The sequence below is a fragment of the Abramis brama genome (genome assembly GCF_963993115.1).
Source record: "Abramis brama genome assembly, chromosome: 6".
Lineage (NCBI taxonomy): Eukaryota > Metazoa > Chordata > Actinopteri > Cypriniformes > Leuciscidae > Abramis > Abramis brama.
Window position 1 is genome coordinate 19,040,476 of NC_139968.1, and position 16,850 is coordinate 19,057,325.

General features: G+C 39.0%; 1 protein-coding gene across 4 annotated transcripts in view; it reads left to right on the forward strand.

Annotated features, from left to right (window-relative positions):
• ap3d1 (adaptor related protein complex 3 subunit delta 1) overlaps nucleotides 1-16,850 on the forward strand; it is a 32,049-nt gene that overhangs the window by 12,073 nt on the left and 3,126 nt on the right. The window contains exons 12-31 of one of the 4 annotated variants that reach the window (XM_084115998.1): nucleotides 157-302; nucleotides 405-553; nucleotides 1,653-1,883; nucleotides 1,960-2,191; nucleotides 4,095-4,240; nucleotides 4,315-4,456; nucleotides 4,539-4,610; nucleotides 4,804-4,876; nucleotides 4,969-5,165; nucleotides 5,250-5,323; nucleotides 7,272-7,295; nucleotides 8,715-8,877; nucleotides 8,960-9,091; nucleotides 12,200-12,253; nucleotides 12,912-13,013; nucleotides 13,560-13,724; nucleotides 13,831-13,878; nucleotides 14,828-15,017; nucleotides 15,093-15,181; nucleotides 15,287-15,372. In XM_084115998.1, the coding sequence (XP_083972124.1) occupies nucleotides 157-302; nucleotides 405-553; nucleotides 1,653-1,883; nucleotides 1,960-2,191; nucleotides 4,095-4,240; nucleotides 4,315-4,456; nucleotides 4,539-4,610; nucleotides 4,804-4,876; nucleotides 4,969-5,165; nucleotides 5,250-5,323; nucleotides 7,272-7,295; nucleotides 8,715-8,877; nucleotides 8,960-9,091; nucleotides 12,200-12,253; nucleotides 12,912-13,013; nucleotides 13,560-13,724; nucleotides 13,831-13,878; nucleotides 14,828-15,017; nucleotides 15,093-15,181; nucleotides 15,287-15,372 (2,515 nt within the window). The remainder of the gene's footprint in view (nucleotides 1-156; nucleotides 303-404; nucleotides 554-1,652; nucleotides 1,884-1,959; nucleotides 2,192-4,094; nucleotides 4,241-4,314; nucleotides 4,457-4,538; nucleotides 4,611-4,803; nucleotides 4,877-4,968; nucleotides 5,166-5,249; nucleotides 5,324-7,271; nucleotides 7,296-8,714; nucleotides 8,878-8,959; nucleotides 9,092-12,199; nucleotides 12,254-12,911; nucleotides 13,014-13,559; nucleotides 13,725-13,830; nucleotides 13,879-14,827; nucleotides 15,018-15,092; nucleotides 15,182-15,286; nucleotides 15,373-16,850) is intronic. The other 3 variants (XM_084116000.1, XM_084115999.1, XM_084116001.1) reach the window with 3 other exon arrangements.

Consider the following 16,850-nt stretch of genomic DNA (forward strand, 5'->3'; position numbering starts at 1 on the left):
TGTCAGTCACTACTTCCATTACATGGCGACTTTAATAGTCTAAATAGAAGAACTGAGCTAAATGACAATTGACATAAATGCACTACAGCTGTAGTTAGAGAACAGAGAGGCTGCGCTTCATTGCAAGAGTCACTTAGGCACTGTGGTGTTTTGCAGTGAAGTACTTGGGTCTTCTGGCCATGTCCAAGATCCTGAAGACGCACCCGAAGTCCGTTCAGTCGCACAAGGACTTGATCCTTCAGTGTTTGGACGACAAAGATGAGTCTATCCGCCTGAGAGCCCTGGATCTGCTCTACGGCATGGTATGTTCGACAATTGTTTGTTTACGTTCTTCTAACTCAGGGGTGCCCAATCCTGTTCCTGGAGATACCTCAAACTATAACGGGTTGCTAAAATGTGTCTAGGTCTCGAAGAAGAACCTGATGGAGATTGTGAAGAAGCTCATGCTGCATGTGGACAAAGCAGAAGGCACCACTTACCGAGATGAGTTGCTCACCAAGATCATTGACATCTGCAGCCAGAGCAACTACCAGTATATCACAAACTTTGAATGGTAAGACTAAACGGCCAAGGACACACCAAGGCCGCATTTACATTACATGGTATAAGTGACCCAACTCCGATTTATATATTTTTTTTTTCCTCCCATGTGACCCACAAACATGTAAGCAGGAAAAAAGCACATGGATTCCGATATTCTCAGATCGGTTTCAGACCTCATTCACATGTGGAAATAAATCTGATATGAATCGGATACGTGCATTTGCGTCATGTAAGCGGACAGATGGGATATTTTCGTCAAATGCGTACACCATTGAAAAAGCGATGGTGGCGAATTACGTCAACTTGGGTGGACACCAACTGCAATCACATGACTCTTCAATGGCTCAATGGTGGATGAAGGCTAAACCAAATGTTTTGCTGACCTTTAAAGATGGTTCGGAAAGCAGAAGCTTGTATTATCATTTTATCCGCATTCATTGCAAATCACATTGTTTTTACTTCCTTTTTATGCTAAGCTTTTCCGGGTCATTAGGTCTACCTTGGGTTGTTTCACTAAGTGTATAGTGCAAATGCAGATATCGGATATGGGTCACAGTAGGTCGTCAAAAAAAATCAGATCTAGTCGTCAAATCGCAATTGGGCATCAAGACCTGCAGTGTAAATGCGGCCTACTGAACTGCTTTTCCATTGTTTTTCTATGTAAACATGTGCAAAACGGATCTCTTTGACTATTTTACTCACGCCTCACATTTTGCAGTGTCTTGCGCATGACATTGCGTTCTAAAAATGTGCCACTCAAGTTAAAATTAGTTAATTTGTTTGGTGAATTGAATAATTGAACATGTTGAATCAATGCCTCAAATCTTATTTAATTTATAAAATATATAATATATATAAATGTATACAATTTGATAAATATTGGACCTTGCATTCTTACCCCATTCCACTGTCACATGGCTCACATTTTTAAAGAAAATACACGTTCTCTGTGTATCGTCCCCAATTGTATTCCCAAGACCTTTTTCTTTTTTCCATTCTACTGTTCTGTGTTAACCAGCCCTTGAGGGAAAGAGACCTTGCCCTCTGTCTTGCGTTGAACCAATATGTTGTTAGTTCGATACAAAGTCACAACATTATCTGTCTTCCAGGTACATCAGCATCCTGGTAGAACTGACTCGTCTGGAGGGCACAAGGCACGGCCACCTAATCGCCTCTCAGATGCTGGACGTAGCCATCCGCGTCAAAGCCATCCGGGGCTTCGCCGTGGCTCAGATGGCCACTCTGCTGGACAACGCACACCTGCTGACCGGCAACACGCAGCGCAACGGCATCTGCGAGGTTCTCTACGCCGCTGCGTGGATCTGCGGGGAGTTCTCAGAGTATGTGATGACAAGCTGGAAAGGTTCAAGATTTAAACATGTTAACAAAATGCTAACGTTTAACCTTTCCTCCCAGGCATCTGGAGGACCCCATGCAGACCTTGGAGGCCATGCTGAGACCCAAAGTGGCCACCCTGCCCGGTCACATCCAGGCGGTGTACGTACAAAATGCTGCCAAGCTGTTCGCGACCGTGCTGCAGAAGCACGAAGGGGAGACCGACAGCCAGGCAGCGCAGGAGACCAGCCAGCTGCTTATAGAAAGACTGCCGCTGTTCGTCCAGAGTGCCAACCTGGAAGTGCAGGAGAGGGTGAGGAATTCAGCATGAAATAAAAATTCAACACCCAAATCTCAAAATCCAATCAACAACCGATGAAGAGAACCAAGGTCCCATCCTTCATTTTTGTTTTCTGATAATCTGTTACATTCAGATGTATGTGACAATATGAAAGAAAAGATCTATTGATAAGTCAGCATGAAACTGAAATTGCGATAGTCTTTTCTTCCCTATTGTGACGTATATCAGAGTGAAACGGCTTCAAGAGCGGAAAAAATGCTGGGCGGGACTTGATTTTGTCTATAGAGACAGAGCGCAACGTGTCATAATCTGAAGACCACGCCCACCGGGGGGGAAACAATCCAACCGTCTCCATTGACTTTGCATTGCGAGAGGCTGCCTCCTTGTCATTTATGACTTATAACAAAAGACAGAAAAATGCCTAAAAGCTGCTGTGTGACAAGGTGTACAGCAAACAAGCTAAAAAACCCAGAAATAAGTTTTTATAATCTGTCGACCCCAAAAAACGAGCGTTTAAGGACACAAAAGTGGGTACAGGCTGGAACGAATGGGTAAATTGGGATCCTGACACTCAGTAGGCCTATGCACTAAAAAATGCAGTAAACATTTTGTCACTGGTAAGTCAAATATCCAAATGTCAGTTTTATATATTATATTTTTGTAAGCTAAGCTATACTGTCGCCGATTACGTTCCCTGCTCCAGTGGACGTAGTTCTCAGAGTAATATGACACCTTGCGCTCTGTTTCATTTTTGTGTCCTTAAATGTTTGTTTTTTGGGGTCGACAGATTATAAAAACTTATTTCTGGGTTTTTTAGCTTGTTTGCTGTACACCTTGTCACATAGCAGCTTTTCGACATTGTTTTGTTTTTTGTTATAAGTCAGAAATGACAAGGAGGCAGCCTCTCGCAATGCAAAGTCAATGGAGACTGTTGGATTGTTTTCCCCCACGGTGTGGGCGTGGCCTAAATACACTCTGTCTCTATCTGGAATTGATTGGATGGTTGTGGTTTGCTATTGGACGATTTCATGTGAGTGACAGGCAGTCCCGCATCATCAGAGAAGAGATGTCACTGCAAGAGGGAGGGGGAAGTTATTTTGATGAATGATTACAAGGGCACATTAATTATAAAATAATGATGTGCATGAATAAATCATTTATAATAAAATGCAATGTTCCATAAAAATAAGAATTTTGATTTCATGGTGACTTTAAAAGATGCCCAGCTTTGGCAAAAATGTAAGAGGCTTTCAAATGCTTCCTGCTTGTGTGTAGTGACAAGATCTAAGAAGGCTAAGGTGTGCTAAAACATGATTGCATCATGTTGCAACATGCTAGCATTGTGTTAAAACATGCTAGCAACCTATTAGCGTGCCAATAGGCTAGAAACATGAGCAATATTAAGTCATTTTAGAAGCATGCAAGCAACATGCTCAAGTCATGCAAGCGATATGTTAAAACATATAAAAAATTAGTACAATATGTTAGCAATGTGATAAACATGACAGCAATCTAGAAACAAGCTAGCAATGCTAATGTGGATTATTGTGCAACTGAAGAATGTTTAAAGTGGTCTGATGCTGTGTAATGTGGTTTTGGGGGGGTTAATGGGGTCTGAAAAGTTCTGATATGGTCTATTTGAGTCTTTATTGCTCTGTCTGATGTTTAAACCAACATTAAACTTTATCTAGTTTGAGTAATGAGCTTTTAGCTTAGCAACGTGCTAATGTCAAACTCCACTGGAGTCAATTGTGCGTGTGAGCAAAATGCTGTTCATGGGTAGCAATTCCAATAATACGACTTTGAAACTGAGTTGTGTGTACACACTGTGATATTGTTTATTTGCAATGCTTAGTAGCAATATGACATAATTTCACACAGATTCTGCAACATTAACCGTGATGTTCCTCCACAGGCGTCCTGCATCCTCCAGCTGGTGAAGTACATCCAGAAGCTGCAGCAGAAGAATGTGGAGGTGGCCGACGAAGTGACGGCTCTCTTCGCCGGAGAGCTCAACCCCGTGGCCCCCAAGGCCCAGAAGAAAGTGCCTATACCAGAAGGGTGAGCCTTTCTTGAGTGTATCGCAAGAGAATCGACAGGAAAAGATCTTACAACTGTTGTTTTTCCGCCTTCAGTCTGGATTTGGACGCCTGGATCAATGAGCCTCCGTCAGAGAGCGAGTCTGAGGACGAGAAGCCCAAAGCGGTGTTCGCTAAAGAGGAACCCAAACATTCCAGAACAAGACACACTGAGGTGGACGAGAAAGAGTTGGCCAGGGTAAGTGCATTCAGACCGTTAGAAAATATAAAAATATAGTTGTCCTAACTGTACCTAAATAAACTCGCCTGATTTAAAACAGAGGAGGGAAGTCAGGAAGCAGGAACAGGCCAACAACCCATTCTACATCAAGGCCTCGCCATCATCTCAGAAGGTACGCGGTCAGATCATTTCTGCGGTCGTGATTTCAACAAATGAGACTTTATTTACATCATTCTGTTTTGAACCTTGAAACATTTCAAAAAAGGTTCGCCACTAGACGCTTTGATCTAGTTAAATTGATTCAGAACTCCAAAAAGCTTTGTTTCTCCCATCACTATTTCCTTTAACTTTTTCCACAATTGCAGGTGTTCGACGCGCCAGGTGTAGAACACATTCCGGTGGTGCAGATCGACCTTAGTGTGCCTCTTAAAGTCCCAGGTGAGCAAGTCTACAACGCTTAACATTTAATTCGCTTCAGCAGACCAAATAAAAAAACACTCTTTCATCTCATTGTCCTTCGTTTGGTCCAGGGATGCCCATGTCCGACCAGTACGTGAAGCTGGAGGAGGAGCGTCGGCAGAAGGACAAGGCGGATAAGAAGAAGAAGGATAAGAAGAAAAAGCGGGAGAAGCGAGGGAAAGGGAAGAAGGCGGATTCGGGTCCTGAGAGCGAGGAAGACATCACGCCCGCTCAACAAGTGGACATAGTCACAGAGGAAATGCCAGAGGTGGGCAGCTGTCACTTTGGAGTGCTTAAAAGTGTTATCCACAAAACTATCCGCAGTAATGTTGGTGCGTGTCTCTGTTCCCAGAATGCCTTACCGAGTGACGATGACGATAAAGATCCCAATGATCCTCATAAAGCTCTGGACATCGATCTGGACAAGTATGTACCACATCGTCACCATCTACAGTTCATATATGCGCTACAAATAGGGATGCACCAAAATATTTTTTTTACTGAATCCGAAATTAAAGGATTATTCACCCCAAAATGAAAATTTCCTAATAATTTACTCACCCCAATGCCATCCAAGATATCCATGTCTTTCTTTCCTCAGTGGGAGAGAAATTATGTTTTTTGAGGAAAACATTTCTGGATTTTTCTTCTAACAATGGACTTCATTGTTTTTAAGTCCAAATCAATGCAGTTTCAAAAGTCTTTGAAGTGTTTAAACGGGCTGTACGCGATCACAGCTGAAGAAGAGGTTGTTATCTAGTGAAACGATAGGTCATTTTCCAAAAAAAATTTTTATTTTTTATAGACTTTTTACCTTCAATAGTTCGGATTGAGCTGATCAACAAACGGACAGGGAACTACATCATCACGTTGAAAGGTCACGCCGCGCCGGCGGAAGTACCGCCCCACTGTTTACAATGCGACCGTACGTAGGAGGATAGTTCAAATAGTATTGTTTGCTATTATATATATAGTGATAGTATTCAGTGAATATGAATATGAATAGTATATGAATAACATTCTGATGAATATGAATAGTAGTTCAAATAGTATTGCCGGCGCCGGCGTGACCTTTCAACGTGATGATGTAGTTCCCTGTCCGTTTGTTGATCAGCTCAATCCGAACTATTGAAGGTAAAAAGTCTATAAATTATAATTTTCTTTTGAAAATGAGCTATCGTTTCGCTAGATAACAACCTCTTCTTCAGCTGTGATCGCGTACAGCCCGTTTAAACACTTCAAAGACTTTTGAAACTGCATTGATTTGGACTTAAAAACGATGGTAACCAATGAAGTCCATTGTTAGAAGAAAAATCCAGAAATGTTTTCCTCAAAAAACATAATTTCTCTCCCACTGAGGAAAGAAAGACATGGATATCTTGGATGGCATTGGGGTGAGTAAATTATTAGGAAATTTTCATTTTGGGGTGAACTAATCCTTTAAGGTTTTCATTTAGCCAAAACCCAAAAATTTGAGGAATTGAACTCTTTATGCTGCTCAGAGCTGTTCAGAGTCGTAGTAAATTTATATTTCTGATATTTCAGCCAAACTAATTTTTTAAATGGCTACTCTAGCGTAATTTTTGGTCATGGTGAAGCGCATCCACACTGCTGACATGTTTACCTGTTGTAGTTTTATCCAATCACATCCACTGTTGAGGCAAAGTCACATGAGTTTTATCCAATCACATCTACAGGGAAAAGTCACATAGGTTTTTTTTTTGTTGCGCATCAAGGAATTTATTTGGTAAATGTGTTTCCATCACAGTTTCATATTATGTCTCAATTGAGAATTGAGCGCATACGTTTTTTCGTATTTTTAGAATTTATGTCTTGGCATTTCCATCCAGCGGTTTTTTTTTTATATATATTTTTATAAATGCGTTATCACAAAATTCGCTTAAATAGGTGGATGGAACAAATAGCTATGGTTTTTGTTAATGATTTTGGCCTCCCCAAACTTGTCTCAATTTTGGTGCATCGCTAGCTACACGTTAAACTCTTATTTCCTTGTTCTCCAATTCAGGAATTCTCATTGATTCGTCTCCATTGTTTGGTACAAGACACTCTTGTAGAGGAAATTAATTCCCACTTAATTTTCAGTATCGATTTCCTTCTAGTTATTTTCAGTTTCATGCTTCTCTCCGCTGTCATTCATTTAAACCACTTTTAGCAGATGCTGATCGATGAGTCCCGAATCTCTGTTCATACAGATGTGAAACGACTCTAGTTGTCTTTTGCATCTGTTGGGTTTTCCGTGTTCTGGTATCAAAGAACTTTCTCCAGTTCTCCTGTTTCCTCTCCACACTCTCACACACACTGCTCTCTCTATCTCTCTCTCCCTCATGCACGCACGCATCTGCCCTCCTGAAAGTCTGCTATCTGGTGCTAGCTCAAGGTGAGTTCTTCCTGTGGTCACATGACCCAACGGAATCCACTGCCCAAACTACCAACACCCGTTGCTCTTTTTTTTTCCTGGCAATTGCAGTATGTCACTGCTGGAGTGTTAAAATTTATTAAGAATGCGTCATGCATGACTGATCAGCTCCCCTGCTAGTTGGGTTTTGGCTGTGGTCAAAATGCTATAAATTGTACACTTCCATTTTAAAAGTTTGGGGTCACTAAGACTCTGGGGTCTGCTCACCAAGGCTGCATTTATTTGATTTAAAAAACAGTAATATTGTGAAATATGTTTGCAATTTAAAATAACTGTTTTCTATTTGAATGCAATTTATTCCTGTGATGCAAAGCTACTTTAAGCAGCCATTACTGCAGTTTGCAGGGTCACATGACATTTCAGAAATCAGTTTAATTTGCTGCTCAAAAGAAAAAACATTTCTTATTTTTATCAATGTTAATAACCATTGTGCTTCATTTTTTTTATGATAAACATGACACATTTTTTCAGTATTCTTTGATGAATAGAAAGTTCAAAAGAACAGCATCTTTACTGACACGTATGATCAACTGTATGCATCCTTGCTGAATAAAAGTATTAATTCTAAAAATATATATATATCAAATTATCCCCAAACTTTTGAACGGTAGTGTAAATATATGCCAGCGTTGACAGCCTTGCTTGGCTTCAATTTTTCTCTTGAAACTTGAGCGCGGGTTTTAAACCTCTCCTGTTTGTAGCTTTATTGTATAGGAAAATGAATCCTGCTTTAATGGCCTCTTTACACCAAATCTGAATCTTGAAAACAAATGCACCACATTAACAAAGCAAACCCCTTCACAGTCAAAAATATATCAATTCAATTATTTGTCTTTTGTGGTGTTTGGAGGCTAGGTCAGTTTTCGTTTTATTTTCGTTTTGTTTTGTTTAGATTTGTTTGTTTTTATGTTTAGTTTTTTTTTTTTTTTTTTTACCAGTTCAATCAACTAATGAGTTTAAATTTGGGAGCGTTTTGACCGACTGCAAACACGCAACCTAATTTATTTTGCCTTTGCACACTAAAACCATATTTTGTTCATATATTTTGTTCATATTTGTGTAGAAATGCAGAAGTTAAACAAATTAAAATCATTCAGTTCCAGTAGAGTTTTTTTGTTTTGTTACATTAGACCAATTCTCAACACTAGTTGTAAGAAAAATGGTGTTGATTGTTTTGGTGCATCCTAAGTTGTTTTTTACAACTTTTTTGTGGCACTTTGTCACATCAGACTTGTTGCAAAAAGGCCTTTAGAATTTTGAACCGTATATTGAATAAGCTGAAGTCTTTCCTAGCTTCCATGTGACTGTCCCTCTTATCTCTCGCTCACTGTCTCCTTTTCTTTCTGTCCATCTAATCTCTTTTTCTCTTATTCTTTCCAGGCCGCTTGCAGACAGCGAGAAGCTTCCCGTGAGGACCCACCGTCCAGAGGTGTTGAAGAGCCCTGCCGAGGACCGAGAGAACGAGAGCATCCCACAGGAGTCCAAGAAGAAGAGCAGTAAGGAGAAGAAAGAGAAGAAGAAAGACAAGGAGAAGGACAGGAAGGTGAGATGTTCTGAGAGCTTAAATGCAGTATAACATTAGTTTCATAAATATTCATATGATGATGATGATTTTGATGTTGTAGAGGAGCAAAGAGGAAAAGAAGAAAAAGAAGAAACACAAAGAAGTGGAGGAGGAGCTGATGGAGTCCCAGCCAGAAGAGGCCATCCAATCAGAGGACACTAAAGAGATGGCAGCCCCGCCCACATCTGCTGAGGTATGATTGTTTTTGAATGAATAGTTAAGTATTATGATACAAAAGCTTGTCTTATACCCTCCTCATCACTAACTTTCGGAATTTGCTTTATTTAAACCGCTTTGAAATATTCCATTACTTTGTTGAAACTAATTGGGCTGCCACAAGAGTCATCGTTTCTATATAAAGACAAAAAGCATGAACATGCATTTGTTTTAGTGGCCACCTGCAGTCTATACTGCCCTTTAGGGCTGTTAATGATTACTGGACAATTCATTTTTAGTGTTAATTCAATCAAGCAAGCTTATTTATTAGGGATGCACCGATGCATCGGCTGAACATCGGTAACGGGCGATATTTGCCTCGTTAACTGCCATCAGCCATCGGGAAATAAAAATGACATTCGCCGATGTCACATGGGCGTCAGTTTGGTTTGAAATGTGCTGGGGACAGAGATGCATTCGGAAGTGCATTTTCAGAAGTGCTGGGTACAATTACGCATTCATTTTTTTTCTCTCTTTCGCGCAGGTTATGTTTTGAAAGACGATGTCCTGTAGCTCAGGCACGGCCCCACTTTTCAACAGGCCCACCCAAAACTTAAAAAAAAAAAAAACTTTTACTATATTCTAATTTTGTCGCCAATAAGCTCATAATTTGTGCTAAAATAGTGTAGTTTTAAAAACCATTTTTAAAAACTGGTTATATTTTGATGTTTCTGCGCAAGTTCAGCAGACAGTGAGTTTCGGGTTTGTTTCGATCAGAGCTCGTGAGTGGAGAGCGCATTTCTGAATATTCCGCTCCGCTCGTTCATTCCGCGGGGTCGCTCGCTCAACCCAGATGTCCTGTTGCTCTTGTTCGAAAATATGTGTAATAAGGGCTGCTTCCGACTAAAAGTTTTTTTCTAGTCGATTAGTAGGCTAGTTGTTCATTTAAGTCATTCGTGAACAAATCGCCCCTTTATATTAATTTAATTACTTATATAGCCTACAGGATAATGAGCGTTTACGTAATATAGCCGCACTCAAGCGCACGACCGCACGCATAAAGCTTGCCACAAAGAACCGGTAAAAGTAATGATTATGAATCTAAATGTGTCTAAATACGCTGTGAATGTGAATGTGCATTATACGCTGAGTTTCGGTTCATTTATGAGACAAACTCCAGTTCACTCGCCGGCGCCTCCATGTCGTGATTCTGCTATATTTAATTCTTATTTATTAAATCCAGGCAATTGGTTTATGAAACATTGATTAAAATTAAGATATAATTAATTCAAAACGAAATTCAATTTAAAGAAAGGCAGCTGTTCTGTTTGAGGTCTCTGTGAAAGTTTTAAAGCAGTCTTTTAGTGCCGCTTTCAGAGCGCTCACGTCCGTAACAGAGAACTGACACGTCGTTTTTTCCCTCATAAATGCGAACACGAAAAATAAAATGAATATTAGAATGTTTTTTGTTGGGTCAGACAATGATTACCAAATTTCTCTCTCATATTGCTCCTCATAACCACTGAAAAAGAACTTGTCATAAATAAGGTTATAACTAATGTCAACCAGAAAGTGACATTAAAGGTTGTTTTTGTTTCATAAATTGGTCTGATTGAATTTGTGCTCATTCTAGGATAGTGTGATCAAGAGCCGAAATACTTGTATGTTTCCATGGCACAAAAGAAGGAATAAATAACAAAAAGAAAAAACATCGGCATCGGCCATCGGCCAAGTTGTTATGTTAAACATCGGTATCGGCCCAGAATTTCCCAATCGGTGCATCCCTATTATTTATATCAACTAAATTTATTTTAGCATAAACGCATGAGAGTATGCAGGTATCCTCACCTAAAATGTAGTGATATATTATTCTCTTTACCCATACATGTTATTATATAACTGTAGTCCAAAGTTGAAAACATGTTTAGTTTTTTTGGTAGAATGTCATATCTACCGGTATATATTTTTTTAATTTGTAGTTGTTATAATAGAATACCTGTTATAACAATTACATGTCTAATATAACAATAGTCTGTTTACAAATAGTAAAAACAATAATATTAATACTACTACTAATAATAATAATTATTATTATTATTATTATTATTATTATTATTAACATCAACTAGTGGATTAATGGTAAATAAAATATCTTCGTAGTTAATTAGCTTAAATTAGTTAAAATACATTGGAAATACAATAAAATATGATTTAATGTGTTTATTAATAAGAAAATATCTGTTTGTATAAATTTTAGTATAGCACTGTATGAATTTTGTTGCCTGCAATGCAATATAAAAACATCATGCCATTTATTGAAATAAAATATTCACTTATTTAAATTAAGGTTACACGATATATCGGTCACCATATCGGTATCGGCTGATATATGTTTATTTTTAATGTTATCGTCATTGGCCCTATAAAAAAATTTGGCCAATATATTAAGTTAAAGCCGATAAATAATCTATTATTTCCTTCAGCTAAGACACTTCAGATGTGCTCTGTTCGCCATGATAGTTTTGAATTGCTTGAAATATGATTGGAATCACTTCAAAAACAGAAAAATCCAGTTAAGTGCAACACGAGCAGTGCAAGTCTGTCATATAAGTGACATAAAATTCTGAATTAAATTTATCGGTTCTCTGCTTTGAAATATAAAGAATTATCGGTATCGGTCAGTTTTTATATCGGTTTGTACCTAATTTAAATTGTAGTATAAAGAAGCTATTATTAATATTATTAGGTTTCTTGCATGTATATTTTGCAGTATTGACCTTAACAATGAATTGATTGTTCATTTTAGTTATAATCATGACTATGAATCACTATGAAAATAGCTATCAAAAGGGAGGGCAGTGTAAATCAAAATATTTTTGCCTAAATGAAAACAAATTATGTCTACATTTTGCTTAATACAATTCTAAATTAATTGAATACTAATAATAGTAATATAATTCATATAAAAAAAAAAATCTAAATTTGATATGTAAAGTGAACATAAATATTGAAGTGTCCACAACAAACATGGTGATGGAATATATGCTTACTTTGTTTTCTGAGGTTGTCAGAGCGTTTGTTTGGGGTTCTGTTGGAGTCAAACTGGATTCGACTCATTTTCCCCACCCTGCCTTTTCTGTTGTAGGCCTCGGATCTGGATTTCTGGCTCTCTAGCGCTCCTGTTCCCCCCGCCGCCCAGGTCCGGTCCCTCACGCTCTCTCCTCCCCCTCTGCTCATACCGCTGTCAGTCTGCCGTGTTGTTAATGAGCGTCTGTTTTGTATTTTCTCTCTGGACTCTCTCGTTTCTTGACTTCTCTTTGTCTCTTTTCGCTGCTTTTCACAGGTCTCGCACATTTTTGTCTGTTTGCATATGCTTGTTTTAGTTAGGGATGCATGTGTGCACGTGTAAATGTGTCTTAATGACTGGTGTGAGAGACTTCTCCTGTATGATTGTGTCTGAATCATCATAAATGGTCAGGATTCTTGACAGTTCTTGCGGTTCCAGTCAAACAGCTCATATCCACAAGTATTTGCCCCATGAATCAAATGAAGTTACTTGATGTAATTTTTTTTACCTGCACAAACATCATAGTTCGGTACCTTCTAATGCAAACAGAGTGTTGACTCTTGAAAAACAAAACCATCACTTTCTCACTGCAGGTTCACCACTTTTTCACCATTTTCTCCCACTGTGACGATCCAACTTCATCAAATCAACTTTCTTTCCCTTCTTAATCATGATATTGTTAATTCTGCATGATTCATAGTTTAGATGATCATTCTTCAGTCTTTGTGGAAGGTTTTTTGTTCATGTTTTTAATGAATGTTAACACATTTTAATGGATGTTTGTTTACAGGAAGTGACGGCACCCTCTTCTACTGCTGCTGTCGACACGAGCTCTGCGGCTGCTGCAGAATCTGAGCCTGATGAGCCTAAAGACACGGAACCAGAGGACGCGGTGGGTCTTACGCAAATGTTTTATATACCGCTCTGGAAAAAATTAAGGCTTGTGACCATCCATCTTCCTCTTGATCACATTCCAGAGGTTTTCAGTTTCATAATGTGACCCCCCCCCACCCACTTTCAATTCTTTTGATTCAATGAAAGGTTCGATTTTTGTATGAAAGATCAAAAGGATATACACATGTATACATTGGATGGATGGACTCCCATAATGCATTGTGACTTATGTTTGAGAATTTTGCAATAGACTTGAAATATAATTGTATTTTATATTTAAAATCATTGACTTATTATAATTTGTTTTAAATTGTACTGTGATTGCTGATTCAATTTAGTCAGTTGCAATGCTTAATGGGATGAACAGGTCACATGACATGTTCCTTTCTTTTCTTTTTTTTCTTGGTTTTCATGTACTTTTAGGTTAGGAATGACAGTAATGTTGAAAAAATCGTCAGAAAAACACTTCCACAACCCAGTATGCTCCAAAATGATGCTCTATTGAAACCAGATTAAGCTAACTGTTTATTGGTTTCCTGTTTAGAAATCATCTAAACACAAGAAGAAGAAGCAGAAGAAAGAAAAGGAGGAGAAGGAGAAGAAAAAGAAGAAGCGACACCACCACCACCACCATCATCGCCATCACAGTGACGGCGGCGGGGAGGATTCGGTGCAAAACGGCACCGTGGAGGACGAGGAGCCTCTGCCAGTCAGTATCCATCCAGCCAGCCAATCAGAGAAGGCCTCTCTGTGTCATTAAATGCTTTGTTAAATGCACTTTATCTTGTACTTATCCAACCTCCATCTCGTTTCAGCCCATGTCCAACTACACTCTGCTGGCCGAGAACTCCTACATCAAGATGGTGAGTGTGATTTGGAGATGACTCGATCTATTTGTGTTCCCTGCACCAGCGTGAAGCTCAAGCCGTGATTGAGATCCAACGATCCTGAGACACGACTGTTTTTATCAAACTGACTCATTGCTTTAAGTAATTCCGGTCTCTAGTCTATGAATGATATATTGTCCCATGTGTCTCTGCATGCATGTTTAAAGATGAGGAACGATGCTGATCAGGTAACCATAGAAACAGAACTACGGTTATTGCTACTAACTTGCTGTGATGCAGACTTTAGGCACAATAGACACCATGTACAAACAAAAACAGAGGTTAAGAGGCCAGACCATGTCACACCGATGTTTGTGAATTATACATTTAATATATATAAATTAGTGCTGTCAAATTGATTTAATCGTGTCAAACATAAAAGTTTGTAAATATATAATTAATGTGTGTGTACACATACATACATACATACACACTCATGTAGATCTATGTAGCTCTATTTTGTATATATATGTATGTATGTATGTATGTATGTATATAGATAATTTAAAAAAAAATACATTTTATATATTATACAAGTATTAGTTTTATACAGTTATACTATTAGTTTTAATTTATAACAAATATATTTATATAATTGTACAATTACCATATCCCTCACTGCCTTGTTTTCTTTTGTCAAATGAAATATGGCGTTTACTGTGACTAAAGTCTGTTGAGTGCTGTAAGACTGTGCAATCGCCTTTGAGCTCGGACTTGAAGCATCAGTTATTAAATGTTCCCTTGTTTTAGGTGATGATACCTAAGACATTTAACTCTTTTGATCAGATTTTTGGGCTTGTTATACTCCTCCATTTCTTCTGGCCTTATTTAACCTCTGAGATCCAAGTGTTGCGTGTGTTGGCATGATCTGCGTGTTTTAGGCCTCTTTATCGTTTCCTACTGATAAATCTTCCCTTTTTTGCAGGTGTACGATATCCAGGGCAACCATCAGGATGAGAGCAAAGTTGTGGTGTCGGTCATCTTTGAGAACAAGTGCGACAGCTTCCTCAAGTCAATGGAGTTCAATGTACTGGATTCCCTCAACTCCAAACTGCAGCGACCGGACGGAGCCGGACCTCACGATGGCCTCACTGTCCCCTTCCAACTGCCACCAGGTCAGAAGAGCGACACTCCTAAAAAGTGCCATTGACCAGGCAGATTTTACTCATGCATTTGGTCTTTTTTTCCAGGGGTTTCAAACGAGGCGCGCTTCATTTTCTCAGTACAGAGTATCGTCATGCCTCAGAAACTAAAGGGAACCCTCACCTTTATAGTTAAGGTAAGAAACTCCACTACACACATGAAAACATATACATTTCCATACGGTTCTCGTGTTGGGAGTGTTAGTATTGTTCATGTGCGTATTGATTGTTTTCTGGCGTAGTCTGAAGAATCCTCCACTCACGAGAAACTGGACTTCAAACTGCACTTTACATGCACGTCATACCTGATCACCACTCCCTGCTACAGGTGAGGAACACTTTACCTTAAATACAGCACTATAAATACACATATGGAGTGCTCCGTTTATATATAATACAGTGATTTAGGAGCGGCAGAAATAGCGGTTTCCCCAGTAACGGCTGTACACAAAGCAGCAATGCTCATAAACGCTGCTTTATCAGGAAAGATAAAGAAAGATTCAATCGTAATAACAAAGAAACTTTTCTAAAGACCGTCAGTTCACTTCAGATACATTCATATAAAAACACCTGCGCCGCATTTTGATTTTGAAACGTGCAGTGCTCATGTTTATTTAACGATGTCAATGCCAACCACAAATACATTTTCCAAAAGGCTGTGTTGATATTGTGAACCAATGTATGGGAAACATTGTAATATAATTTGACAGCTATCAATTATAGTTTTACCTATCCACCTTCAAAGTCACGCTTAGTAACACGTGCATCACCACAGTGCAACAGTGAAAAAGGACCCTCTCAAACAGTGTCGCGCCGCGCCGCGTTCCGATCGTTATTAAAGCGACATACACCGGTACTGCGGTATTTTAAAAATTCATATCATAACAAAAATAAACACCGGTATTCAGTATGAACCGGATCACCGCCCAGCACTACGAGACGAGACACGAGATTGGGTTCACGAGAACGGGACGAGATTTTTGCACAATATAGAAATCCTCAATGACAGATATCTTGACTAGAAACATAGTCTGCAGGTGCATTTTGAAACGTTTTAACTAATAATCTTGTAATGAATGTCTTTTCAGTTTTACATTGAGTAGCACAAAGTGCATTATCAAATGCATTGAACAATGCAACAATATACAAGCACTGTAAAAAGGTTTTGCCACAAACTCAACTGACTGGCTTTTCTCCTGTATGATTTCACACGAGTCTCTTCAGACCTTACTGTACACAAATTATGAGCTTCCAGAACTTCTGATTGAGGCAAAATTGAACACAAATTGAACATGGAAATAAAAACAGTATAACTAACAAAAATAAATAACAGTTTTTTCTTAGTCTTATTAAGTGCAAACAATAAGTGCAAGTGCAACCATAATCAAAGTACTCTCTCAGTATTCAAGTGCAAACCGAGACCAAAACAGAGACCAGAGCCACAACTACACAGTCCAGACAGAGATAGGTTTGATATTGGGAGACGGGCTATTGTATGCAGCCTAATTTGCGCGCATCATGGACCTCACGTTGTACTTTTATTTTCAAATTCGTGATCGCGCGTGTATACACTCCGTGTATTGGGAGCGGCAGTGCTAAAGGCATTTATCAGGCGCTTAGGCTCTGTTGTGCAACGCATCCTCCGCCATCGTCACGCCATCAGTGAACTGTGCAACTCGTGCTGGATGAGCAGAGCAGCCGTTTACAATGTTTTTTTATTTTAATAAAAACAGCAAAACGACAGTGGAGGTAATGTGAGATCTCGTCACATCCCTATAATAGAGCATTCATTTTTTATGTTATTTA